The sequence below is a fragment of the Carassius auratus genome, chromosome 26 (assembly GCF_003368295.1).
Source record: "Carassius auratus strain Wakin chromosome 26, ASM336829v1, whole genome shotgun sequence".
Classification (NCBI taxonomy): Eukaryota; Metazoa; Chordata; class Actinopteri; order Cypriniformes; family Cyprinidae; genus Carassius; species Carassius auratus.
The window spans coordinates 23,154,202-23,182,052 of NC_039268.1; the positions used below are offsets into that span (position 1 = coordinate 23,154,202).

General features: G+C 35.7%; 1 protein-coding gene across 4 annotated transcripts in view; it reads left to right on the top strand.

Moving 5' to 3' along the window:
- The window catches only part of ncam2 (neural cell adhesion molecule 2), a 166,357-nt gene that overhangs the window by 115,895 nt on the left and 22,611 nt on the right, over positions 1–27,851 (top strand). For 2 of the 4 annotated variants that reach the window (XM_026204831.1, XM_026204833.1), the window contains exons 1-8: positions 2,903–3,284; positions 4,183–4,389; positions 5,907–6,050; positions 8,072–8,209; positions 12,021–12,138; positions 15,587–15,756; positions 20,849–20,994; positions 26,411–26,561. In XM_026204831.1, coding sequence (XP_026060616.1) covers positions 3,155–3,284; positions 4,183–4,389; positions 5,907–6,050; positions 8,072–8,209; positions 12,021–12,138; positions 15,587–15,756; positions 20,849–20,994; positions 26,411–26,561 — 1,204 coding nt within the window. In that variant the 5' untranslated portion in view covers positions 2,903–3,154. Of the gene's footprint in view, positions 1–2,899; positions 3,285–4,182; positions 4,390–5,906; positions 6,051–8,071; positions 8,210–12,020; positions 12,139–15,586; positions 15,757–20,848; positions 20,995–26,410; positions 26,562–27,851 lie in introns of those variants that run through there. The other 2 variants (XM_026204832.1, XM_026204834.1) reach the window with 2 other exon arrangements.

The following is a 27,851-nucleotide window of genomic DNA, read 5'->3' on the forward strand; positions in this document are numbered from 1 at the left end:
ATAATAAATCCTTGATGTTTGTTTGTTTGTTTGTTTATTTGCATACCACATTTAAAAACAACTTAGGTCGGCCAAAGTGCTTTCCAACATTCAGAAACACAAGAAAACAAAAACCAAGGACATTGACATAAAACATTTAAAACTCAAGACAAAGCAAGAGATTCAACAACAAGCTCAAACCAAAAGCTTGGGCAAATAGATGGGCTTTTACACAAGACCCAGTGTCATACAACATCTGATTTATAGGAGCAGGTTATTGCAAAAACAGGGTAAAGTTGTTTTATTTTTGCAATATTTCTTAAATGAAAATATCCATCCTTCTCAACCAAGTTTACATGCTTATGTACACTGTTTCTCGAGCAGCAAATTAGCAGCATATTATTCTGATTTCTGAAGATCATGTGACACTGAAGACTGGAGGAATGATGCTGGAAATACAGATTTGATCACAGAAATAAATTACAAATAAACATATATTCACATAGCAGACAGCTATTTTAAATAGTAAAAATATTTTAGGATTTCTTTACTCAAATAAATGCAGCCTCTTTTGTTGTGTAACAGCAATTACAGAGCTCTAAAACGGCAAACACTCATTTATTTGTGAGTTTGTTCTGCTAAGCTGTCTTGAGCTTGTTAGAAACGTTGTTTATGTGCATTATGCCGCTGTAAGCCTTCAAGAGTTTAATCACTTGCACAGGTCTGTGTTTTATTATTTTGCGTGGGCACGATTTCAGATTAATTTCCACACCTGCCAAACGGCCGTGAATGAACGAGCGCTCTAATCCGATTAGGTCCACAAACAAGCTCCGTCCGTGTCGGTTTTTATTGTCTCCCAACAGCATCTGGATCATTAATTCACTTCAAGTCTTCAGTGGCACTCCAAATACTTTTAGTGTGTCACCGCCCACGTCTTCTTTTGTGCTCCGTGGTTTGGTTTGGAACGACCTGCGGGTGAATAAATGATGACAGGATTTTAATTTCCAGCTTTAAAATGCAAAACGAGCTCGGTGGCTCTAAAGCTAGGCCACGTTTGCCTCGAACAGCTCGAGTGACATTTGCTTCCCACCATCAGAGTCAGGCCTGAGCCAGCCGTAGTCTCTAATTGCAGAGTTCAGGGCTGTGCTGTGGTCATTAATCAGCCCTTAGCTTCCCAAATTAGACATCCTCGACAGACGAGTCCGAGGAGATGAACGCAGAAAACTACAACAGGCCAACAGTAAGAGGACAGGCTGCTGCCATCTGTAGGAGGCTTTCTGTCATGCTGATGCATGCTGGACTCTTCTGTAAAAGCTTAATAATAAACTGAACACAACATTTGAAAGATTAAAACTGGTTTTATACATGCATGCTGAAAAAAAAAAAAAGAAATCTGCATGAATCTGTTCGTTCTGAGAAAAATTGCATTCATTAGAAAAAGCATGGTTAAATATTGTATAAATGCTGTGATGAAAGTAACATTCAATGAGATCAAATATATGAGACAGAAACAAATCGGATGATATATAAACCTGGTTATTGGGTTATTGAGACAGTCAGTTTATTCGTAAAATTACAGAAATCTTAAAATGCATGTGGCTGAACAATATATATATATATATATATATTTGTTCTTTTTAATTCTTTTTAATATATGTACTTTTTAATATTTTTGAAAGAAGTTTCTTCTGCTCATCAAGCCTGCATTTATTTGATCAAAAATACAGAAGAAAAAAAACATTAATATTGTGAAATATTATTACAACTTAAAATAATAGTTTTCTATTTGAATATACTTTTAAAAATAATTTATTCCTGTGATGCAAAGCTGAATTTTCAGCATCATTAGTAATATCCAGTTGATCACATGATCATTTAGAAATCATTCTAATATTCTGATTTATTATGAGTGTTGGAAACAGTTCTGCTGTCGAATATATTTGATCAATAAAAGGTTAAAAAGAACTAAATTTATTCAAAATAAAAAATAAAAATTCTAATAATATATTTTCTTTACTATCACTTTTTATCAATTTAACACATCCTTGCTGAATAAAAGTATTGATTTTATTTTATTTTTTTTAAAAGAAAGAAAAAAAATTACTGACTCCAAATTACTGACCAGTAGTGTATATTGTTATTACAAAATATTTATATATTAGAAACATAGCTTCTTTTTTTAATCATCAAAGTATCCTAAAAAAGCATCACATGTTCTGAAAAAAAATATTAAGCAGCAGAACTGTTTCCAACTTTGATAATAAATCATATTATTAGAATAATTTCTAAAGGATCATGTGATAATGATCCGAAGAATTCAGCTTTGCATCACAGAAATAAATGATAATTTAAAGCATAATAAATTTAAAAACAATTATTTTAAATTGTAATAATATATCACAATATTACATTTGTTTCTGTATTTTTGATCAAATAAATGCAGGCTTGGTGAACACGAGAAACTTCTTTGAAAAACATTAAAAATAGTAATGTTTCCAAACTTTTGGTCTGTACTGTGTGTATATATGTTATAACAATTCAAATAAAGAAGATGTCAGAAGTTTATGTTTCAATGACAAACACTCAATTTAATTCAGTTTACACTTCACCTAAATAAGCTCTTTTTGTCTGTCTGGATGCAATCAGAATAAAGTTAGGTATAAAATATATAATATCTTAGAATCGTTCATGCATGTGTAAATGGGCTGAGAGTTGAACAAATCGTCGGTTCAGATTCAGACAGGAGTGCTGTGTTTGTGGTGTTTTATCTTCTGTTACGTGAAAACTTTTTAGCAAACAAAACCAGCACTGGGTTTAATTCAGCAAATCATGCAGTTGTGTTATGCATTTTTATTTGTATTTTTTGTATTTCCGAAATGATAGCAAATTGCATTTAATACACAAAATGTTTGTCTCAGATGTTTGTGTAGAGTAAAAATAGCACATGAGACTCTTTCTGTCATGCGGAGCTGTGAAATGAATGTGGAGCAGCTCATGTTGTGTGTAAATCTGAGCTCAGCTGGAGACGCGGTTGACATCTGGTTCTCAAGAGGAGACCAATGTGAGATTACTGACCTCGTCTTCTCACCAGAAATATCTGAAGCTGCATTTAACGTTACGTTGCATCCTACGTTCAGACTTTAAAGATACTGATGAATTTGGACAACGATCTGTAATGTTTAAAGCGCTCGATTATGATGAATATCTCTGTTTCTCTCGTTCTGTCACAGCGGTGCTTCAGGTGTCAATATCACTGAATAAAGTGGAACTGAGTGTCGGAGAGTCGAAATTCTTCACATGCACAGGTAAGAACGACACCTGCTGACGTATGAACAGACTTAATCACATGTTTGTGGTTTTCAAACGTACGTGTATATCTCAATAATCATCACAACAGGATCTGAATGTTTCAGATGAACATGGACTAACTTTTGCATTGTGCCTTAAAAGTAAATACTGTACCCTACGTCTCTTCTGCTCATCAGGTCTGCATTTATTTGATCAAAAATACAGTAAAATTGTAAAATATTATTATAATTTAAAACAACTGTTTTCTATGTGAATATCTGTTGAAATGTAATTTATTTATGTCATGCACAGCTGTATTTTCAACATCATTCCTCCAGTCTTCAGTGTCACATGATCTTCAGAAATCATGAAAATATGCCGATTTGATGCTCAAGAAACATTTCTTATGTAAAGTACGTTTTGCACTCTTTTCGGTCACTTAAAACCCAATCAAAATTATTTTAAAAAGAACATGCAAAAATCACGAATGGTGACTTCTGGTGTTGCATCATGGAAGCCAATGGAAAAACATCACCTCGGTTAATCCAGCAGATTGAAGCTCCGCTGTTTTGTCCATGCAATGTTTCCTCGACTCTCTTTCCTCATCTTTTTTACTCTGTAACCCGTCCCTGGGCTCCAGCGCTCTCATGGAGAGGTTAGAGAGTTCAAGCCCTTTCTGATTGCAGAGGGGCAGAAAAACAGACTCCCACACGGCTGCTTTATGACCTTCAGCCGAGCAGCTTTACAGAGCGGAGCACCTGGAGTCTGCATCTGGTGCTAAGAGCTAAAGAGCTGCAGCAAATTACAGCGTAAACCAGATCGCAAATGAGACGTTCGCTCAGATGCATGAGATTTTTCATGCAAGAATTGACTATGCATGTAGGTTTTAAATGCCTGTATGTTGATTTGTTTCAGCCATTGGCGATCCGGTGAGCATAAACTGGTTCAGTCCTCAAGGCGAGCGCATCATCTCGAATCAGAGAGTCGTGGTGCATACGGAGGGCGTGCGGTCCAGGCTGACCATCTACAACGCCATCATCGAGGACGCTGGGATCTACAGATGCCAGGCTGTGGACGCCAAGGGACAAAGCCAGGAGGCCACGGTGGTGCTGGAGATTTACCGTGAGTCTGGACACTTTCCTTGAGGACCTCTGAGTGTTTTTCACTTGGTGTAATAATGATAAGAGTCTCTAAAACGATGAATGTGTCATGATGCTCAAGTCTTCCATGAGTACTGTGGTCCATGAGTTGAGCGTCTTATCCTTACAACAAGAGACTTTTATGTAGATTTCATTAATATTGATGCAAATTAGCGGCTTGTCACATTGACACTGATAATTCAGATCCGGCAGAAACAAAGTCTCACACCGTCCTTGTACGCAGCTCTTCTTCAAAGCACCTTTTCATCTGAAATAGAGCACAATCAGTCAAGAGCTGTGAGGTTACATAACATCAGAATAGTCATATTTTCACTTAAGATTTCATTCAAGAGTGCACAGCAGTAGTTATCAGCTCGCTGAAAGTCATATGCATTTTGCACATTGTGGAATTATTGCAAAAAGTAGCTCTCTGGAACTTTAACTTAAAAAAAAATTCCCTTCATTGTTATTTTTTATTTGTAGCAGTAGAAATTCTATTTGGTTTTATTCGCATATTGTATTTGTTCTCTATTCTGCGATTGTATGATTTACAAATGTAATCAAACTAATTCATAAAAGTTTATCAATTCAATCAATCTTTTCAAATGCATTCACATGGAAAATGACAATTTACCTAAAAATAGTTTTTTATTTTTATTTTTTTTGTGCTGATTATTTTTATTATTAATATATATTTATAATATTATATTTACATTTACATTTAATCATTTAGCAGACGCTTTTATCCAAAGCGACTTACAAATGAGAACAATAGAAGGAATCAGACCAACAAGAGAACAACAACAACAGTATGCAAGTGCCATGACAAGTCAAGGGAGAAAAATAATCATTTTGACTAGCCATTTTTTGACTATACTGATAGTATGTAAGTACTGTAAGTAAATACTTTATCTACTGACCCGAACTGTAACCTTACAGTCTATTAATTTTCTAATGAGAGTGGGTTAAGTTAGTTACAAAGTTACTTATAGTCAGCAGAATGTCTACAGTAAAATACTGAAAGAAAGTGTAAACATAAATACATCAATAAGAGTATGGAGTGTTAAAATAGCATAGCAAAGTTCAAATTTAATCAAAACTATTTCAGTTCATATGGAGATGTCTTATTTTAGTATTTAGATACTGTTATATTTTAACAGTTTTTATTATTTTTGTATTTTAGTTCTTTGTTAGTTCATGTTATTTAGTTCAATAATATGAACGGATACAACTTGATTTTAAAATCAGATGATTAACATTAACAAAGATGATTAAATGCAGCAGAAGTAATTACCATCATTTTAACTGATGTAGTTAAAGTGTAAAGTGTTTGTTGTTGTTGTTTTAGTTAAAAGGTTAGTTCACTCAAAAATTTAAGTTTGTCTACTTGTACTCACACACACACACACACACACACACACACACACATACAAGAACTCGAATAGCCCTGACTGAGATCTCTGATGATCTCTTGATGACGCTGTGTGTGTTTGCTCTCAGAGAAGCTGACGTTCCTCGAGGTGAAGACGCCGCAGGAGTTTCGTAAGAGCGAGGACGCAGAGGTCGTCTGTGATGTCATCAGTTCCCCGGTGCCAGCTGTGTCCTGGTTCTACAAGAACCGAGAAATCACGTCTGAACCCAACAGTAAGAACACTCACTATTCATATACACACTCGTATATGTTCCTGGACCACAACACCAGTCATTAGGGTCAGTTTGTCAGAATTTTGACTTATGCATCATCTGAAAGCTGAATAAATAATCTTTCCATTGCTGTATGGTTACTGTGATACATGTAAAAAAAAAAAAAAAAAAAAAAAAAATATATATATATATATATATTTTATATATATATTATAAAAAATATTAATAATAGGACACAAACCTTACTTTTTTCAGTTGAAGTGGAATTTTAATTTAATTTAATTATTTGTGATATTTTTTGATGCCGTTTTGTTTTTAATTATTGATATTTTGTAATTGCAGTCTTGATATTGTATTTCAGCTCATCTCTTGTGATTTTTGCATTAGTAAATTACAATAAAGATTAGGCAAAATTTGCTATTTTCTACTTATTTTGATAAATAAAATATTTTATTGTTGTTCAATAAATATATTGTCATTTAAAATATGTACATTTTTATGGAAGCGTGTGCCCGCCACTGAATAAAAAATAAATAAATAAATAAGACAATTCTGACTTTTTATCTCACAACTCTGATTTTGTAATGCACAATTAGTTATAAAATCATAATTGTGAGATACAAACTTGCTTTTGTAAGAAAATATTATTTTTTCCCCATCAGAATTGGATTTTATAACTTGCTTCCATTTATTAAAAAAATTCAGAAGCAAAAAATATGTATAACAAAAGAGAGAAAATATTGTAAAATATTGTAAAATAGTGTGTAACGTAATTTAATATATTTCATGATTTAAAATATATATATAAAAAATTATTAAATTTTATTACTTGACATGATAAATACATTATATGATTATTATCAGATTTTTAAATATGATAGTTTGATTATAAATATGATGATTATCTCCAAGCATGTATTATCATATTAGCATCTAACCATGTATTATCAGTAAATGGAAAAGTCATCCAGCTATTTATGTAAATTAAATATGTTAGACATGTTAATTATTGTGCTTTTAACCTCAGCAGCAGGGGACTTTTGACCCCATATATATATATATATATATATATATATATATATATATATATATATATATATATATATATTTTTTTTTTTTTTTTTTATGCGGTTTGAATTAAACCACATTAAGTGTCTAAATTCATTAAAGTTCTCTGCTGAGGGAATAAAAACTTCTGTCAAACCATTAATTAGAATTCAAAGGCAGAAATTTGACAAGCTATCTGCACTTTCCAGCCTGAGAGATTAAAAGATGGAGATTTTGATTATTTCTATTCTAATTAAGGAGTCGGTTATAAATATCTTTCCTGAACGAGAGGAGAAAAGGTGTGTGTTTATCAGCGAGGGACGGCAAAAGCCAAAGAAAGGCGGTAATCTGAAAGGTGTTTCATTTAGCGAATGTCCTTGAAATGAAAGCAGAAGTAGTTTTGAGGATTGATGGTGATATTTTCCTATTATTGCGCACAGATGGAAAAGGAGTCTGTTGATTAAACCCTCATCTTTCTTCTTTCTCACAGCACACAAGACTATATTTCTGTCAAATGCTTTAAATGTAACACAATGACTTAGAAACCTCTTCCTGGTGGTTTAGTTTAGTGATCAATCCAAAGAGTCCAGGACTGCGCCGTCTGAAATGTTCCTTGGCAAGGACACAAATCCATTTGTTACTGCTGACATTTGATAAAGCAAATATCAGTGTCACTATTACAGCGTTACATTGCATCTTTGGGGCACTGCATTTGTAACATTACTTGCTTGATTAAACTGTGCAGTTTGTGTCATGTAGGTATTTATCTGCCTCTCAGTCTGTCTCAGAATATAGAACAGCCTAGCAACAGCACTCAAACCACTCCGAACGCTCGGAACACCTTCTGTAGCAACTGCAGAACACTCGGAATATCCTAGTTACGGAATAGCAATTTGGAACTCCCTAGCAACTGTAGAATAGCAAAGCACAGTCTCACACTGCTGTGATGTCTGTGTTTGTGTGTCTTCCTGAAGGCAGACTTCAGGTGCTTCCCAGCAACAACCTGCAGATCCTGCGAGTGAGTAAAGATGACGAGGGAGTGTACCGCTGTGAGGCGCGTGTGGAGGCCCGAGGAGAAATCGACTTCAGGGACATCGTGGTGCTGGTCAACGGTGAGAGCTGTTCTTCACACACTTCCTCATTGATCTCTGAAAGTGTACAGCACTCCACTGTCACCCACTGACCAGCCAGCCCTTTACCAACTCACTTCATAACAATGAGATTAAATATCAAAACACTGAAAGAATAAGATGAGTTTTCTCATGGTATCCATGGGATCCATCCACCCTTCCATCCAACCATCCATCAAACCAGCCATCCTTCCATCCATCCATCCATCCATCCATCCATCCATCCATCCATCCATCCATCCATCCATCCATCATCCTACCATACATCCACCATCCATCCATCCAATCATCCATCCAACCAACCATCCATCCATCCATCCATCCAATCATCCATCCAACCATCCATCCATCCATCCATCCAATCATCCATCCAACCATCCACCCATCCAATCATCCATCCATCCATCCATCCATCATCCAACCATCCATCCACCATCCATCCAACCAGCCATCCATCCATCCATCCAATCATCCATCCATCCATCCATCCATCATCCAACAACCATCCACCATCCATCCAACCAGCCATCCATCCAACCATCCATCCATCCATCCATCCATCCAATCATCCAATCATCCATCCATCATCCAACAACCATCCACCATCCATCCAACCAGCCATCCATCCATCCATCCATCCATCCATCCATCCATCCATCCATCCATCCATCCATCCATCCATCCATTTATCTAGCATTATATATATATATATATATATATATATATATATATATATATATATATATATATATATGTTTATTTATTTATTTTTTTACAATTTTCAGTTGAACATTTAGATCATTTTACATTTTTACTAATTTTAATTGTAATTGTTTTTACATTTAAATGTAACTTTTTTAATTAAAATTTATTTATTTTTTACTATTTTAAAATGTAACCATTTAAAAAAAGTTTTTACTACATTTTAAAAATGTAAAAAGTTTTTTTACTCTTTTTAAATCACATTTCTTTCCAATTTTTTATGTATTTTTTATTTAACCTTTTGTTTAACTATTCTTAAATTTTGTTTTTTAACATTTTTATTTACCACACAGGCTATTTATTTTTTTTTTTTTTTTATCAGTTGCTGGTGCTGTAAATGAATTTAGTTTAAATGAATTTAAATGAATTCAAAAACCCATCTGAGGAGCTGTATCTGTAAATCCTGTTGTCAAACAAAGCACATCACTTGAATAACTCAATTGCCAATCATAATTCTCTCAGAAGGCCTCTAGAATCTGTGTCCTTACTAGAAGAACAGTGATCCAAACGAGCCTCAAACAGATGGCGCACATATGCAACATGACCGTGTTAACTCAAGAAGGAAGGTCAAAGCAGAACGAGGCGTTTCATTACAGCAGCGGATGGCGTTCCAACACACCGTTATGATCCGCGGCAGCTCAGCCAAGGCTGGGAATAAATCTAGGGGAAAATTCTGGATGCCATCTCCAGTCTTGGACACGAGACCCAGGCATCATCGCTTGCTAGTCAGTCCTCACTAAGTGATTTAAGCAGCAGGTTGTTCTGTTCCGAGGCAGACGGCACTTGCCATGTCTTGGGGATAATAGGACGTGCCTCATTGAGCAAGCTTATTGGATCTTCCTGAAAGCTATAAGTGGTGATGCTAAATTGAATGCAATGCACTTTTATTAGTCTATGCATGTTATTACATCAGTTTAAAGAAGTATGAGTTGTGCAAATACTATTGTGTCCGTTCAGGCAGAGCTCGGCGCTATCAAATCCTGACGACGGCTCATTCTGCAGAACACGGTAAATGAATGCGTTGAAAAGACGGTCGGCGTTTCGTGAAGCGTTAGTGAAGATAAGGTCGCCGTTTGCTTGTGAGTCACAGAAGCTTGAAGCTTATGTTAATTGAAACATTTAGTCACAAGTCTAGTCAGCAGAAAATTGAGTGCAAAGATGCTGAGTTGATAAACTGCATGTTTTTCATTTTAGTTTGAATGTGATAAGACTAGCATTTTAGTCTGAACTCGTCTCTTCAAGCTGGTTTATATTGGTCAACTGGGACTTTACCAGCACAAACATCTTAACCAGCAAAACACAAAAAAACACATATATCTCATGTGCAATTCCCATTTAAAAAAAGTCAAAGATTTGGACATTTAGTAAGTGCATCTAAATTTTAAATGAACAATGTCTGTTTAACTTCAAATTCATTGCTTTCAAAAAGTAAATGAATTATTTGCATATTAAAGCGCGAATTAAATATGTGCATGGTCAGTTAAGTCATGAAGTTACCAAAAAGACGGTTAAATTTCCCTTAAAAATGTGCATGCATATAATATGTATAAGAATCACATTAGGAACAAAATGAACCTGATTTAAACTCATCAGCTCATTAATAGAGACTTTAATGGTCATTCAAGTCCTTCACATTACTGAGCGATGACTTGAGAAGCGCCTGGTCTTTGTTTGCCCTTCTGTGTTTCTTCTATCTGTCCTGTACATCTCTGTGCATTGATGCATTTACGTCGATTATTAGCATGCAGACGTGTGCTAGCATGCTCTTTCAGTGCCCTTAACCCAGACTTTCATCATCAGAGGAGCGGTTTGAACACAGACAGGGACCGAATCGCCAACTTCTGTCTGCATCTGCTCGATCCTTTTAAAGGAAATGTCAGCGAGATAGAGGGTGTCTCATTTGCGTCGTCCTTCGCTGATACACATCACCAAAAAAACCGAGTCATTTCAGCCTCTTTGAATCCTAACAGGAGGCGAATGTTTAATGATTGTGCTGGAGAGACATTTTAGGGGCTGTTTGATTCTCTTAAAGCTTCGTATCAGATGGATTGAGCTCGTCACCACACAAAGTTGTTTTGAAATAAGGACGTTATTCTGGGACGTGGTTTGCTGAAATACTGTTTGACGGTTAAATCATTTTCATTACAGCCCTGAGACAAAGTATAGGAACATAAAAAAAAAACATAATTTGGTCAAAAAAATAAATAATTAAATAGGAACTGGAGCTTAAAACAACAATAGCAACAGCTGATTGATTGATTTATTAATAATTCAGTGTTTACCCCTCAAAAAAAACTGAAAACCAGAAACATACTCTCATTGCTCAATAACGCAAAAGTGCAATGCATTGAAAGATTGTGCTTTTGTATTAAATATGTTACGTTGATTTCTGTGTTTCTGTGTCTCCCTGCCAGGAAATACTGGTACTTAAATTGTATTATATGTAATATTTGTATACATTTATATATTTAGCTTGTTTTTTGTTTTACTAAATCTCTCAGAAATATTAAGTATTAATCCACATTATTTAATATATTATTTATTATTTTTCTTATAGATAGAAAGATAGATAATGTATAATGTGTGAAAAAAATGTGTGTCTGTGTACATTATATATATTTATTAATTTATTTTTTAATTTGTATTTTTTTATATATGTTTTGCAGTAATAATTTAAAAATTAGTTTATAGCACTTTTGACTTTATCACTTTTAACTTTAGTACACGTTTACACATTTATGTATTTAAATATTATTTTAGATATGACGATATATATTTATATTTTATTAAATACTAAAAATATTGTTTATTTAAACACTTTTTATTAAGTGCAAAAAAAAAAATGTAAAGAGCCACTTGCATACTTCTTTTGTTGTCTCATGTGCACGTTTTCAGACGTATATAGTCACATATGCATTGGAATAAATTAGATGGTATGACGGAGTTTGAATTCAAACATGCATCTGACTTCACCTGTTTAGAGAGAGACCTGGAAACAAGTGTTAAATGTGCGTGTGTGGTATCGTTTCAGTTCCTCCGGTTCTGTCAGTGCCGCAGCAGTCTTTCAACGCCACCGCCGACTACCAGGAGTCAGTGACGTTCACCTGCATCACGTCTGGCTCCCCCGACCCTCAGGTGACCTGGAAATGGTGGGTAATATTAATGTTTGTCCAGAGACGCTCTGTTGCTGCTTGGTCCAAACCCTGAAGATGCAGCGATGTGTAGTGCACTATGTAGGGCGCTGGACATCACAGCTAGGATGTAGGGCACAGTGTCCTCGATTCATCTATTCTATCTGTATGCAAATGGTTACGGCTCTGTGGCGTCGGGCCGTGAAGAGCTGATATGTGCTTTGATCAGACGTTCAAAGCCTTCCATGATAACCGAGGTGAGGGCCGGAAATGTTCAAACTCTGAGATCTTTCTATTGTGTGAGGGAGACATTGAATTTGTCTGGGTGAAATGTTTGCAGGCTGACCTGCGTGGAGGGAAGAAGAAGTTGCATTGCAGATTTCAACATTTTGTTGTGGAGATCTTTGTGGAAGTCTGAGAGTGGATGTTTGTGAAAATGTGAAAAGTTATTTTCCATATAGTCTCATTGCAGTCTGGAGATATGAAGTCTAGGGCTGTCAAGCGATTAAATTGTTATAAAACAATTTTGAGAAATAACCCCCAAAATTAAATGAATGTGAAAAATGAGAAGAAAAAAAAAGAAAGCGTAGCTTTATATAAACATATAATTACATTGTCATGCCTGTTTTTGGGTTTTGGTTTTTGCTCATGTTTTAATATTTTATTTTGTCATAAGTCATGGTTCTATTTAGTAATGTTTAGTCAATAAGTGCATTAAAACATAAACACAACCATATTTTGAATAAACATAACACTGAATAAACATTACAAAACATAGCTTATGAAGAAAATATTTAGATTCAGCATCACATAAATAATTCTCAGAAATTATTTTTAATTGGCGTTTAAAAAAGTTATATTGAAATATTAATTTATAAGAAAGGAAAGCTCTCAATATTAAAAAAATAAATTAAATAGACTAAATATTAAACTAAAACCACCAGTAGGTGGCAACAAATCCCTGTCTTAATGAGTGAGTCATTGAATCATTCATTCAACCGATTCGTTCAGTGACTGAATCAATGAATCACTGTGTCACTCAGTTGATTCAAAAGCATGTATTCATTCATGTCGTTCAGAAAGGCACAACTGTTTTATCAATTGTTTATTAGCAAAATAGAGCAAGACAGCCAATATTGACAATACAAATGTATTTTGTATAAAATCAGTGGTGCAGATATTGACGAAAAGCAGCTTTTTTGTTGTTGTGATTAGCTATATGACATCATATGATATAAATAAAAAAAATGAATTTTTTGCCCTCACATCTTGAATTTTAGGCTGATATAACTGCATTCTAATAGGCTTCTTCACTCATCCTGCATCAGCGTAAGATGACGGACAGGTCTGAGCCAAATTATTGTGTTAAATTGACAGCCATAATAAAGACTTTTGTGTTTTTCACTGATGGGATTGAATCAGGGTGAACGAGAAGGTCCAGAGGTCTTTCTTTAGTAGGAATTAGTTATAACTTCTGAAACCATCAGTCTGATTATTACAAGCACAAATTGCAGCACAATTAGTCTTCACCGATTTATGATTGGCACGATAGTTTTCTAAATTGATGAAATTAAAGTGCATTAAATCTGACGTATTTTTACAGAACAAAGTTCTCTTTAGTTCACTCAAACTTCAAAATTACAGTTATTAATAACAGAGATGTAAAAGTGTGTTATATGAGTCATGTCGAATAAGTTTGCTGAAGATACTGTGTAGATGCAAATTAATTATATATTTAAATGCTGTTTAATTTAACAGTTAGTTTAATTTGTTAATTTGATTAGTAAGCTTCTATAAATTGTGCTATAATCAAGTTGTTTTGTATTTAATGCACAATAAATAAAAAAAGTCATTTTCTTATAAATGCATGGATTGTCGCTCTGTTTTGTTTTCGAAAAGACATATTTTATTACATTTTGTCATCATTTACTTGCCTCCATGTCGATTTATGACATTTGCATCTGTGCAACACAAAAGGAGGTGTTGAGCAGATGCTCTCTTCATTTTCACTGAAAAATGAGTAAATCATGACAGAATTGTCATTTTCAACACTGCATATCATTCCTCTGAACTCTTTGCTCAATGTGTTTTCATCGAGTCTCTGAACTTTACGACTGCTTCGTTAGCTTGTTAAATTCTAATTGGGTCCGTGTTCCTCTGTTTTTCCTGATGGTGCAGTGGCTAATTGTGTCTCTGAACAGAGACCTGCGCTCACTTCCCTTAATTGTGATCTTGTTGTTGTGATTGAATCGTTAGCAATGTGAATCTTCATTTCTATAGTTAGTCTTCTTTTGTCTCTGCACTTTTTGTAGATTAAACTCAGAAACTCTTAGTTTAATTAGCAAGCAGGGTTATTTTAATTAATTATTTTATTCAGCAAGGATGCATTAAATGATGGATTGCATAGCGTGATAGAAGACTAGTTAGGTGGGCAGAGCTAGACCATTTAGTGCCTTATAAGTAACTAGTAATAGTCTGTAACTGATAGGTCCCCAGTGTAGAGATTGTAAAACTGGCGTAATATGATCATATTTTCTTGACCTGGTAAGGACTCTAGCCGCTGCATTTTGGACTAACTGTAGCTTGTTTATTAAAGATGAATGACAACCAACTACCAGTACATTACAATAGTCCAATCTTGGGGTCATAAATATATTTTTTTTTCTGCATCAGAAAACAAAATATATAGTTGAGTATCATCAGCATAGCAATGGTAACTAATCCCATAGTTTTATATTACCAAGGGGCAACATGTATAATGAAAATTGCAGAGGGCCTAAGACAGATCCTTGTGGCACTCCACACTTTACAGGTATTCATTTCATTGATTCCCCAGTTTCCAGAAAAATATTGGGCAGCACAACTTTTTTTTTTAAACATTGATTATCATCAGAAATGTTTCTTGAGCAGCAAATCTGCATATTATAATTATTTCTGAAGGATAATTTGACACTGAAGACTGGAGTAATATTGCTGAAATTACAGCTTCGATCACAGGAATAAAATACATTCTAACATATAAAGCAGCTGTTTTAAATTGTAATAATATTGATTTTCTTTTTATAATATACTGTATTTTAATTAAATAAATTCAGCCTTGGTGAGTAGAAGAGATCTCTAGTCTTAATCACATGGTCACAACAAACACTATATTGGGCATATTTATATTTGTAATATATATTTATTCATTTTATTTCAAATAAGCTAAAATACAACATGTGTTTTTAAGTTACTGTATGTTGTTACCATAAAATTACTCTTTATCTTAATATAAGATGCTTGTTTTTCCATTAAGAGTCATCATGTAGAATTTGCTGATTAATTACCTCATGGATAGATAAGCTTTCTTCTTCCAAATTAATTTACACACACTAATTGAACTGGGAAGAGATTCTTATTCTTAACTCAATGACAGATGTGTTCCCAGCTGCAGTCATTCATCTCATCTGATGGTTTGTGTCCACAGGAAGGATCACGTGATCGAGCCATCGGAGCAGTACGTGCTTAACACACTGGATGGGGGCAAAAGCACGCTGACCATCAAAAACATCCGGCAGGGCGACGGTGGGCTGTACACATGCCGCGCGAGCAACAAGGCCGGGAGCTCCGAGAGCCAGCTCTTCCTCAAAGTGTTCGGTGAGGAAGCATTTGTACGTTGATTGATTTTTATAAGGTGTTTTGTTGTGGCATCTCAGAGAGCGTCTTTCCTCGTGACGGCAGTACAGACCATTCTTCTTTTCTTTTTCCATTTAGTTGCTTTCCACACAGATTCTCTTGAAGAAAATGAAGCGATGCATCTTCGGACGTTAATGTGCTGCTATCTCGAATTTCATTTCAGAAAAATGAAAGACTGTTCAATTATCATGAAAAACTCCAGCAGGTTCTTTATGGCACCCACATTCAATTTCTGTTTTCGTGAAGCTGCTGTGCATATTTACAAACTGATTATTCTGATTGGACCTCCTGTCTGTCGATTTAAAATGTACGGAGATACGTATAGCACGTGATGTTTCACTAACAGGAGAGATGAGAAACAAAAACCACATAACAAAACACAAACAGCTGAAGAGGATAAAGATGTCAGGCACTTCTAGATATTAGTGCTTTACCCCTCAAAAACCTGATTAAAACACAGCTAAATTGAGGAATCCTCAGATGGAAATAAAAATATATAAACTAAAACTTTAATATAGGTTAAAAAAATAGACAGTTTATCAGTTTATATATGCTGGTATATATTTAATTATAAATATATAATTATTAATTGTATTGCATTATTATTATTAAGAAGAAATTGTTATAATATAATTAATAATAATAAAAAATAATAATATGTGTTTATTTATTATTTTTAAATATAACAATTTAGGTTGAATTAATTTTTGATTTAGTATTGACTTTTACTTTTATTTTTTATTATTATTTTACCATTTTAAGTTTGTAATTGTAACACTTCAACTTCAACTTATTTCAACTAGTTGCCAATTACTTGCAATGTTTCTGTTAATTAATTTATATTTTATTTTATTTCAATTAGTGAATGTTTATTGTTTACTTCGATTAACAATAATAGTTTTGTTTTTTATATTTTTATTTCTAATAATATTTTATTTCTTGTGAATATACTGCATTGAATTTTGAATGTCTATTTTGATTCATGATTAAAGCTAGTTAAAATTGCTTTTATTGTTTTTCAACTGAAATGATTAAATACCAAAACTTTTTATATGCTCTTTTTAATATTTTCATATCAACTTAATTCCTGTCAAAATGTGTAAAATACACAACCACTGCATTTGCACAATACATCAATTTTAAATCAATTATTTTAGCCTAATTCAAGAAAAAGTCATTCAAATTTCAGTGTAGTATATACACACAAATCACACAAAATAAACATCACTGATTAATATACAGCATTATATAAAAAAAACTGTTTATTTATACTGAATATTATTTAATCATGTTCAATACAATTATTTTCATGACATTATATAATCACAAATTAATACAAATATTAGTGTTTATAAACTGACTGTAATGCTTAACTTGTCAACCGTTAAAGTGTCATCAACCATTGTCCATTTTTAACCAAAATAATGTTCTTGAATGATGTCACAGTGGTTCTAATTGGTTGCTAGGGTGTATTTAGCAGTTGCTAGGGTGTTGTGTGTGGTTTTCCCGTCCAGAACATATTAGCAACACTCTGGCATCCTCTTTTGCAGAGTTTCTTACGTGCCATCTTCACTGTGTGAACAGCGATACATCGTTGATGTTTCCTGGAGTGTTTCCCGGCTCGTGCGTCTCCAGCGGAGTGTGTGTGTGTGTGTGTGTGTAGCAGACGCATGTTTCGTTCTCCGCAGCCTCTGGGCGTTTCTGATGCATCTCCTGCTACAGATAACTCCTTGATCTCTGCAGATGCTGTTCAAAGGCCCATGCTGTGAAGAGCTGTTTCTGCTGGCTTTCATTCACTCCAGCATGGATTTATTCAGCGGCGCTCCATGCGAGAGCAGAAACGGCTCTTATGCATGAAACTTGTTTGCCCTCAACTCTGCTGGCATTTAAAGCAAAACCAAGAAAGATTCATAGAGCAGCTTATCTGTGGGACACACACAGACTTCTTACAGGGTTTACTGATGAGTTCAGCATTAAACAAGACCTTCCCGATGTGAACATGTGCCTCTAAAACTCACCAACTAAAGGGAGTTCATGCGGAAGAAGATATTTGGGGGGGATGGGAGGTTTGCATAAAGTAAACAAAGTTTTTTTACATTTTTATTATTAGTAAAAATCGAGGAGAACAATTGTTTTTTTATTTTTTTATTATTATGAAAGAAAAATGAAATGCTTAAAGAAAGTTGTTTTTCATTATATATTGGAAGAAAAATGTTTGCATAATGAAAATAAAGGTTTTTATATAAAAAAAAAAAAAGATTTTGTATAAAGAAGGTTTTATTAATAAAATGGGGAGGGGGGGGGGTGCCTATAATACGTTATATAATATTTAAACTATTATTTAAATTTTATATAAAAACATATTATTTCTTAAAGAAAATTATTATTATTATGCAAAAATATGTTATTACTAATCATTAAGTACCTCCAAATATTAGAGATGTTCCGATACCCTTTTTCTCTTCCCGATACCGATTCCGATACCTGGGCTCAGGGTATCGACCGATACCGAGTACTGATCCGATACCTGGGTGTATATCTGTATATACAGCTGTATATACTACTAGCCCTGTGTAAATTGCTAGAATTTTTTTATGGTGTGCTTCAGACAGATCCCTCAATAAAACATGAACAAATACATGGTGAACTACTGTATTTATTACAGTATTTTTATTATCTAACATGAATTTGACAGTATTATTTATTTTCTTATGCAAAAAAGAACTTCAAATGCAGCCAAAAATCTAACACCGCAAACTAAAAAAGGTATTTAAGTTTTACAATATAACTGTATAAAAAAACTGCAACAAATAAGTCTAGGAATATAAAAAAAGATCTATTAATCAGATAATCTCTAACAAGTAAAAAACAAGTAAAAAACAAGCAACCATCTAGGCATAATTATTATTATTATAGAGATGTATTATTATAACTGTAGGCTACAACAGTAGCTTTATATATTGTCAATTTACTCATGTAAACCAAACATTTATTTTAATGGGCTGCCATGAAGATCTTTGAGTGTCTGTGTTTATGATATGACAGTATTCTCAAATGAAACGGTAAATTCTCATGAAGTGACGGTTTATGCGTTCGTGTCCTCATGACACACAGCAGAGACTACAAAACAGCGAGCTCTCGCGCATCTGTGCCAGTCACCCACAGAGATGTAGATTTTGCGGGAGTAATATTTAAATAGTATTTTGCAGTTTAATATTCACAGACACTAGTATATATTCGGCTACTGTCTGGAGCCCTGCGTTTTGACTTACACGGAAGCGACTGAACGCAGTTGCCGGTACTGAATATACTCGAGAGTCTGTAACTACCGGTACTACAGAGACATACTGCTAACCACTGATCTATAATATAGTAGCGGCTTCACTGTCTTTTGGCAGTTTAGAATGTGATGAGTGATCCAGTCATATATAGATAAGGGCTGCTAACGCGTTTTCATTTCTTCTTCGCTGCTCTAAACAGGGGTTGCTTGTGGCAACACAGCACAACTTCCTGTGTTTTCAATGCATTTTGAGCAGCGAAGAAGAACCGTGCAGCGGTTAGGCAAAGCTTGCGGTCATAACTAGGTCTTTTTTAAGAAAATGGTATCGGATCGGTATATGGGTTCATGTACTCGCCGATGCCGATGCCAGAATTTGTTGTGGTATCGGAGATATTTCCGATACTAGTATCGGAATCGGAACAACTCTACCAAATATCTTAAGAAATTATGTTCAGTTTTTTTGCAAATCTCATTATTTGCAAAAAATTGACATTAAAATTGCATTACTGCAGTCTTTTTTTAATTTATTTGTATTTTTTAATCACTAGACAGACAGCTAAATTCACGCTAGTACCAAAGGTGTAAATCTTTTCTGTTTCTGACATGGTGAATTGCACCATTCAACTACAAAAAGGAGATGTGAAATAAATAATAAATATAATTAATTGTGATGCTTAACTGTGCAAAAAAAAAAAAAACTTATTTGTGACTTAATTTGTATAATTTATTGCTCACCTTGCTATACATTAAGATTTTAAATCCAGGTTTTGATTTTCAAAGATTTATTATACATCTTTAGAAACAAATAATTATTTTCCCAAAATGCATTAAATCAATCTTTTTTTTTTTTTTTTCTCAAAATGCAGAAATAAATGCATTGCATAAATTTGAAAGTTATTTTTCAGATTTAAACTGTTAAAAGTACACTACATAGTAAGTTGATCCACATATGACAGGCTCTGAACTTGGTCAATACTAATTATATAATAGCATAATCAATACTTATATACAGGCACTGGTCTAAAAATACATTCATCAGTCATCGCTTCCGAAATTAATTCAGCGGGTCATCTTGCTAATGCATTAAATTAATTACAGCAATAAAATAAATTTCATCCTGAACAAGAACAGGAACAATATCACATTAAACCACAGTAATTCCTAAATGACAATCAACTTCCAAAATTCATCTTTTCTATGTTACATTAATTTATTTGACTCGTGCTATGTGCTGTATTAACAAAAACATAAATGGCATTAATGAAAACATTAACACTGACAAGCTACGCAATATCGCGTTCATAATAAATGTGATTCATTTTATGAATACAATATAGCGCAGCTTGTCACTGATCTACGGCTCTGTGTGTTAAATGTATCTAAATAATTTCCATCTGAGAGCACGTGATCACAGAACCGGCTTAAGTGACGAGATGCGGATAACATTCACATGAAGTTTATCGTGCAGCCGTTGTATGTTGATCACAAAATACAAAGTAGATGAGGAAATCCACATGCATGGTTGAGAGGATATATTGCATTTTGCAAAAAAGGGGGACGGGCGTTTGTCACGGTTTGGGAAAAAGGGAGAAAACATGACCTAATAACTCTGTGAATATTGCATTTTGCGTCAAATTTAATTGTATTTTTTTCATGCCGTTTATCGCATATATATATATATATATAATGGAAAGCAATTACTCTAAAATAAACTCACAGAAACGTCTCCAGTGACTCAAAGCTGTTCGCTCTTCTGTCTGTCTGTCTGTTCAGTCCAGCCGCACATCACTCAGCTGAGGAACGTGACGGCTGTGGAGGGAAGCGCGGCTATGATCTCCTGTACAGCGGAGGGAGAACCGCTGCCCGAGATCTCATGGAGGAGAGCCAGTGATGGACAGACGTTCACAGATAAAGATAAGGTGAATACACACAGATGTGATGCAACTCAACCCAAACTGAAGATCTCTCATGATTCACTCAGGTTTGAAACAACATTAGAGTGAGTAAATAATGACAGAGTTATTGTTTTTAGCTGAACTAGCCTTTTAAAGGGATATTATTGACAACATTATTGTAATCCAGAGCCTCAGATAAACGGTTAAAAATCTTCCTTATTGTTCTACTGTCACCTAAATCTTGGATGGCCTGAGGGAGAGTAAACTAACAGCAACTGTTCACTTTTGGGTGAACTATGCCTTAAAAATCTCACCTGCAGTATTGATGCAGTACAGTGATCGTGTAGCTCTTCCTGTTTCATAATCATTAGCATAGGCAGCATTACTAATGATTTCATCATTACAGGACTTGGGTACATGACAGCTACTCAAAGTCCTGTTCAGTGTAGTGTAGATAATCACTGGTGTTCAGTCGTCTGTGTCGGCCACGCCTCCTGTTTCCACTCGTTTCCCTCCAGCAGAACAGCATCCTGCAGCAGCTGATGATGAACACACACTGTACAGCAGGAGTACAACAGGATTCTGTCTGTCTGTCTATCTATCTGTCTGCCTGTCTGTCTGTCTGTCTGTCTGTCTGTCTGTCCGTCTGTCTATCCATCTATCCATTTGTCTGCCTGTCTGTCTGTCTGTCTCACTCACTCTATCTATCTACAGTCTATCTATCTATCCATCTGTCTGTCTATCTATCCGTCTGTCTGTCTATCTATCCATCTGTCTGTCTGTTCGGCCATCTGTCTGTCTGTCCATCTGTCTGTTCGTCCATCTGTCCGTCTGTCTGTCTGTTCGTCTGTCTGTCTGTCTGTCTGTCTGTTCGGCCATCTGTCTGTCTGTCCATCTGTCTGTTCGTCATTCCGTCTGTCTGTCTGTCTGTTCATCTGTCCGTCTGTCTGTCTGTTCGTCTGTCTGTCTGTCTGTCTGTCTGTGTGTCTGTTCAACTGTCTGTCCGTCTGTCACTCTGTCTGTCTGTCCGTCTGTTGGTCCATCTGTCTGTCTGTCCGTCTGTCTGTCTGTCCATCTGTCTGCTCTTCTGTCTGTCTGTCCATCCGTCCATCCATCTGTCTGTCTGTCTGTCTGTCTGTTGGTCCATCTGTCTGTCTGTCTGTTCATCTGTCTGTCTGTCTGTTCATCTGTCTGTCCTTCTGTCCATCCGTCTGTCTGTCCGTCCATCTGTCTGTCTGTCTGTTCTTCTGTCTGTCTGTCTGTTCATCCGTCTGTCGTTCTGTCTGTCTCCCTGTCCATCTTTCTGTCTGTCCGTCGGACTGTCCGTCTGTCCGTCTGTCTGTCCATATATCTGTTTTTCTGTCTGTCTGTCTGTCTGTCTGTCTTTCCGTCTTTCCCTCTGTCTGTCTGTCTGTCTGTCCCTTTGCCTGTCTGTCCATCCGTCTATCTGTCCGTCTGTCTGTCTGTCTGTCTGTCTGTCTTTCCGTCTTTCCATCTTTCCCTCTGTCTGTCTTTCTGTCTGTCTGTCTTTCCGTCTTTCCCTCTGTCTGTCTGTCTGTCTGTCTGTCTGTCTGTCTTTCCCTCTGTCCGTCTGTCTCTCTGTCTGTTTTTCCGTCTGTCTGTCCGTCTGTCTCTCTGTCTGTTTTTCCGTCTGTCTGTCCGTCTGTCTGTCTTTCCCTCTGTCCCTCTGTCTGTCTGTCTGTCTGTCCATTTTCTCTCTCAGTATGCTGTGCTTGTGTCGTCTCACAGAGATCTCAGTTGCATATCAAACACTCAGCAAGCGTCTGCCCAAGGCGAGATGGTGTCAGACGCGCACATACAAACAGAAAGACCGTGTGTGTATGCGTTTTTTACTCACTGATCAGTTTCTAGTATCTGCTTACAGGCCAGCTCTCTGATATAATTTGTATTTGGAGGTCATAACACCACAGAATGAGAAATATGATTCTGGCAGCTGATTTTATTAGTTTTTTATTACATACATTCAGTCAGAAAGGTGGTTTTTCACGTTGCATTGTCATTTTTATGCAGGGATGTTTGTGAGAGATTCTGTAGTTTATATTCATGTGTTTGAGTTCACACGCCCGGTTGGTTGCGTGTTAGTGTGTATGTGTTTTTAGTAAAAAAAATACATGCTATATTGTTTACTAATTCAGTCATTACTAGCAGTAGTGCTTATACCTCATACCTACTGTAGCAACTGCAGAGCAGTGTATCAAAACTCACACCTTAGCAACCATACACTTTACTCTAGCAAACATGGAGAACAGTAAAAACCACATAGCAAGACCCTAGCAATTACTCAGAACACTTTAATAACCATAACAAGATGCCCTTGCAGACACCTACTGTAGAACACTCTACCAACCGCATATATTTTATATTTTCTGGGAAACTCCTTAAAGAACCTAGCAACTGCTTAGCAACACACTATAAAAACCACTTGTTACACCCCATCAACAATATATATATCCTCTTACAGACATCTAGAGCACCCCTAGTAACCACTTAACAAAATCCTTGCAACTACTCAGAAACCCTTAGTAATTGAATAGATATGCCCTAGAAAACACCCTAGATACAGCATAGCAACACATAATGAAAAACACACTCATAACACTCTAGACACAAAACATAGTAACTGTGCAGAACACCTTAACATGGCAAACCGTTTAGCAACACACTATAAAAAATACCTAACAACGACCCACAACACCCTAGCAACCACCTTAAGGCACCTTAATAACCATATAAAATATAATAAGTAAAAAATCCATATATATAACATATTTCAACAAATTCCCTTGCAGGCACGTACATCACCCTAGCAACCATTAGCAACACACTATAAAAACACTCATAACACCCTAGCAACACACACACACATACATACATAAATCCTCTTGCAGACACCTAGAACACCCTAGCAACCACCTAACAAAACCTTAGCTAGTATCCAGAACAACTTAGTAACCATATAGATGACCCTTTGCAGACACTTCAAAAACACCCTGACAACCACCTAACAACAGCCTAGTAACTATTCACCTTAGTAACCACCCCCTGGCAGAACACCCTAACAGCTGCAGAACAACACACTATAAAAATACTTACAAAACCCTAGCAACCACATACCAACATTCTCTTACAATCACTTATAACATTTTAGTTACCATATAGATTTTCCATAACCAACATCTACAAAGGACCACATAGCAACACAATGAAACACATTCGTAACACAGTCAAACTCCAGTCATATTTTCTTCAGTAAACCTGTTTTTGTGTGTTTACACGTGTGCATGTGTTTGCGTCATGTTCTCCAGGCGTGAAACACCAGGCACAGGTGCGTCAGCTCTCGCTGTCCGTGTAAAAATAAACCTCATGCATTAGTGTGAAGGGAGGAAAGCCTGCGGGTCATCTGCTAGCCTACAATAACGGCCCCTGTCAAATAAAACACACAGCTGTTGCAGGACTGTCAGGCGATGAAGCTAGTGCTGCACTCTAGACCGCAAGGCATCAAGCAGAAGGTGGACACATATCGATTTTTCAGGGAAGGCGAAGAACACTGATCGTTAAAGTGGGCGTTGGGGGATGGACTCCATCTAATCCTTTTATATTCAAAGTTCCCTATCTCACCGCAAGCACAGATAGTGTGACCACATTACAGTCGGAAAGTGCTGCATTTATATTCCTCGTAGCTCGTTTGCTCTTGTGTACTGATGCATTACTTGATTAACGCAAACTCAGTTTGCTGTTTTCCTTGGATTGCTAATATGATTCTTTCTTGGTTAGTGTAGTTAACTAAAGATAAAACCATAAAAAAAACAATTTGCTATTTGAAATAAAAGCTAACTTTTTTCATCTAATTGCCAAGGCAACATTTTTAGTTTTCATAAATGTATCCCGATGTACTAAAATAACTAAAACTGTGTTTGTTTTTAATGTATTTATTTGTTTGTTTATTTATGATGATGTTGTTTTTTTATGCAAGGATTTTTGTGTGAGATTCTATTCAACGCTGGTTGTGTGTTCGTGTAAATTGTGTATTTTTACGCCTTATAGCAAATAGCCATATAGATATGCTCTAGCAAACATCTAGGACAACCGCGTGGCAACACTCGAGAAAACACTTTTAACATCTTAAAAACGTAATGGCAGCACTCGAAAACCCTCTTATAATAACCATATAGAAATGCTGTAGCAAACACCTGGAACATGCTTAAATAAAATAACGTAAACTAGAGGTGCTCCGATCACGATCGGCCGATCGTTATGCGTATCTCCTCAGTAAAGCCGGTTTTCTAATCAGCGGTTAATTCCATCAGGTGCGTGATTTCACATAGAGCAGCTGTTACTACACAGCGCCGTTGTTAATAGAGAAGATGCGCAAATCACGTTAATTTTCAGCGTTTATTGGCCCATCTTCTCAGTTAACAACGGCTCTGTGTAGTAACAGCTGCTCTATGTGAAATCACGCACCTGATGGAATTAACCACTGATTAGAAAACCGGCTTTACTGACGAAATGCGCATTAACGATCGGCCGATCGTGATCGGAGCACCCCTAACGTAAACTATAACCAGAATAAAAATCAATGCAAATTATATAGACCAAAAAATTAAAAAAATAAAAAATAACGGGTTTGTTTCACTGATGTGTTTGTGTTTTCGTAGAGTCAGGACGGCCGTGTGACCACATTACAGTCGGAAAGTGCTGCATTTATATTCATCGTAGCTCGTTTGCTCTTGTGTACCGATGCATTACCTGATTAACGCAAACTCAGTTTGCTGTTTTCCTTGGATTGCTAATATGATTCTGGGCTAGTGTAGTTAACTAAAAAAAAAAAAACATAAAAATGTATTTGCTATTTGAAATAAAAGCAAACTTTTTTCATCTAATTGCCAAGGCAACATTTCTCGTTTTCATAAATTTGTCCCGCTGTACTAAAATAACTAAAACTGTGTTTGTTTTTAATGTATTTATTTGTTTGTATTTATTTATGATGTTGTTGTTTTTTTATGCAAGGATTTTTGTGTGAGATTCTATTCAACGCTGGTTGTGTGTTCGTGTAAATTGTGTATTTTTACACCTTATAGCAAATAGCCATTTTTAACATCTTCAAAACTTAATGGCAGCACTCGAAAACCCTCTTATAACTTCTTAGCAACTGCAAAGCAACACCCTAGCAACTATTCAGAACACATTAGTAACATATGATCCAGCAGAACACTAGCTACCACATAGTAACATCCTGGCAACTATGTAGCACTCTATAATAACCATATAGAAATGCTGTAGCAAACACCTGGAACATGCTTAAATAAAATAACGTAAACTATAACCAAAATAAAAATCAATGCAAATTATATAGACCAAAAAAATAAAAAATAAAAAAAAATAACGGGTTTGTTTCACTGATGTGTTTGTGTTTTCGTAGAGTCAGGACGGCCGTGTGGAAGTGCGCGGGCGTCACGGAAAGTCCATGCTGACCATCAGCGGCGTTCGACTCTCAGACTGGGGGCGATTCGACTGTGAAGCCCTCAGCAGGATCGGGGGCCATCAGAAGAGCATGTTCCTGGATATCGAGTGTAAGATGCACAAAATGCACACATTCGCACCGACTACAAATACACCGTAGCATTATTTTCAGTTTTCAGTTTAAGTTACTCTAATAAAATATTTCATTACGAGCTATTAATTACTTTCTTAGCAGTGAAATTAGATCACAAATGACTCTTTATAAAAAGTAGAAGTTTTATATCTAGCAATGCATGTATATCTAGACATGAACTACTCTTTAATTTTTTCGAATAAATAATATAAAATCACATAAATTATTCTTAAACATAAGAAAGTTTATAAAGGGTCAAGGCTGCATTAAAAACATAACGTTAAATTAAAAATACATTTTGCATAGAATTATCGTATAGTCTTTGCAGTATTGCATCAATTAAATCAGAAGTAACACGAATTAAATGCCGGAAAATATTTAAGTAATCCAAAAAAGTAATCCAATTACAGTAACTAATTATTTGGTAATTACTCTTTGTCTCTGTGGCCTTTTCAAAATCCCTCTTGCTCTCATAATTATTTAACCCCAAAGTTTTTCTTAATTGCCCTTAAAAAAAAACCTAAACGAGCAAATTAGGGAACGAATTCTTCCCAAGTAATTTATTCCTCAGGTTGTTATTAATTTCCAGGTCTGTCTCCTGAAATACCAACACGTTGTTGAGGTCACTTGTTTTTCTGCATCTCTTTTTATTGCTTCAAATTTTTTTGTCTGCATTTCCTTCATTAGGAAGACATTGCACATTTATGTCACTCATGTTAAATGCGATGAGATGCTAATAAAGCTCTTCGTTTCCCCGAACGCACGCTGACCTTGACATCGGCTCGCGGAGGGAGTGTCTTCATGTCGTGCGTTTAGAGGTTCACGGCCAGCGTGTGAAGAAAGAGGTTGTGAATAAGCTTGGCAGGAGGCAGCCGAGCGTTACCGGACGCTAATGAACTCATTTATTTAGCACAGCCTCGTCTCTGCGCTGCTCCTCAGATGTGAAGGACGAACCTTCATCAGTCTCTCTAATGGAAGCCTTCTAGTCGGAGTAAAGCAGGAATAATGCCATATGAATGCAGACGCCCTCGGTGCTTAAAACTGAAGCTTCTGTGAAAAATGCATTTGGTCTTTATGACTCTGTTTACTGTAGACGCGTCTGATAATGGAGTGAGACTGTAACATCTTTCCTTGTTGCAATCAATACTACTCTTCTCTAAAGGCTGTTCAGTGTGCATGATTCACATCGACATCCCCCTTGCATGGAAATAAATTCAAGCTATTGAGTCGCGTCATGGCTGGTGTTATTTTATTATAGATTTTATAT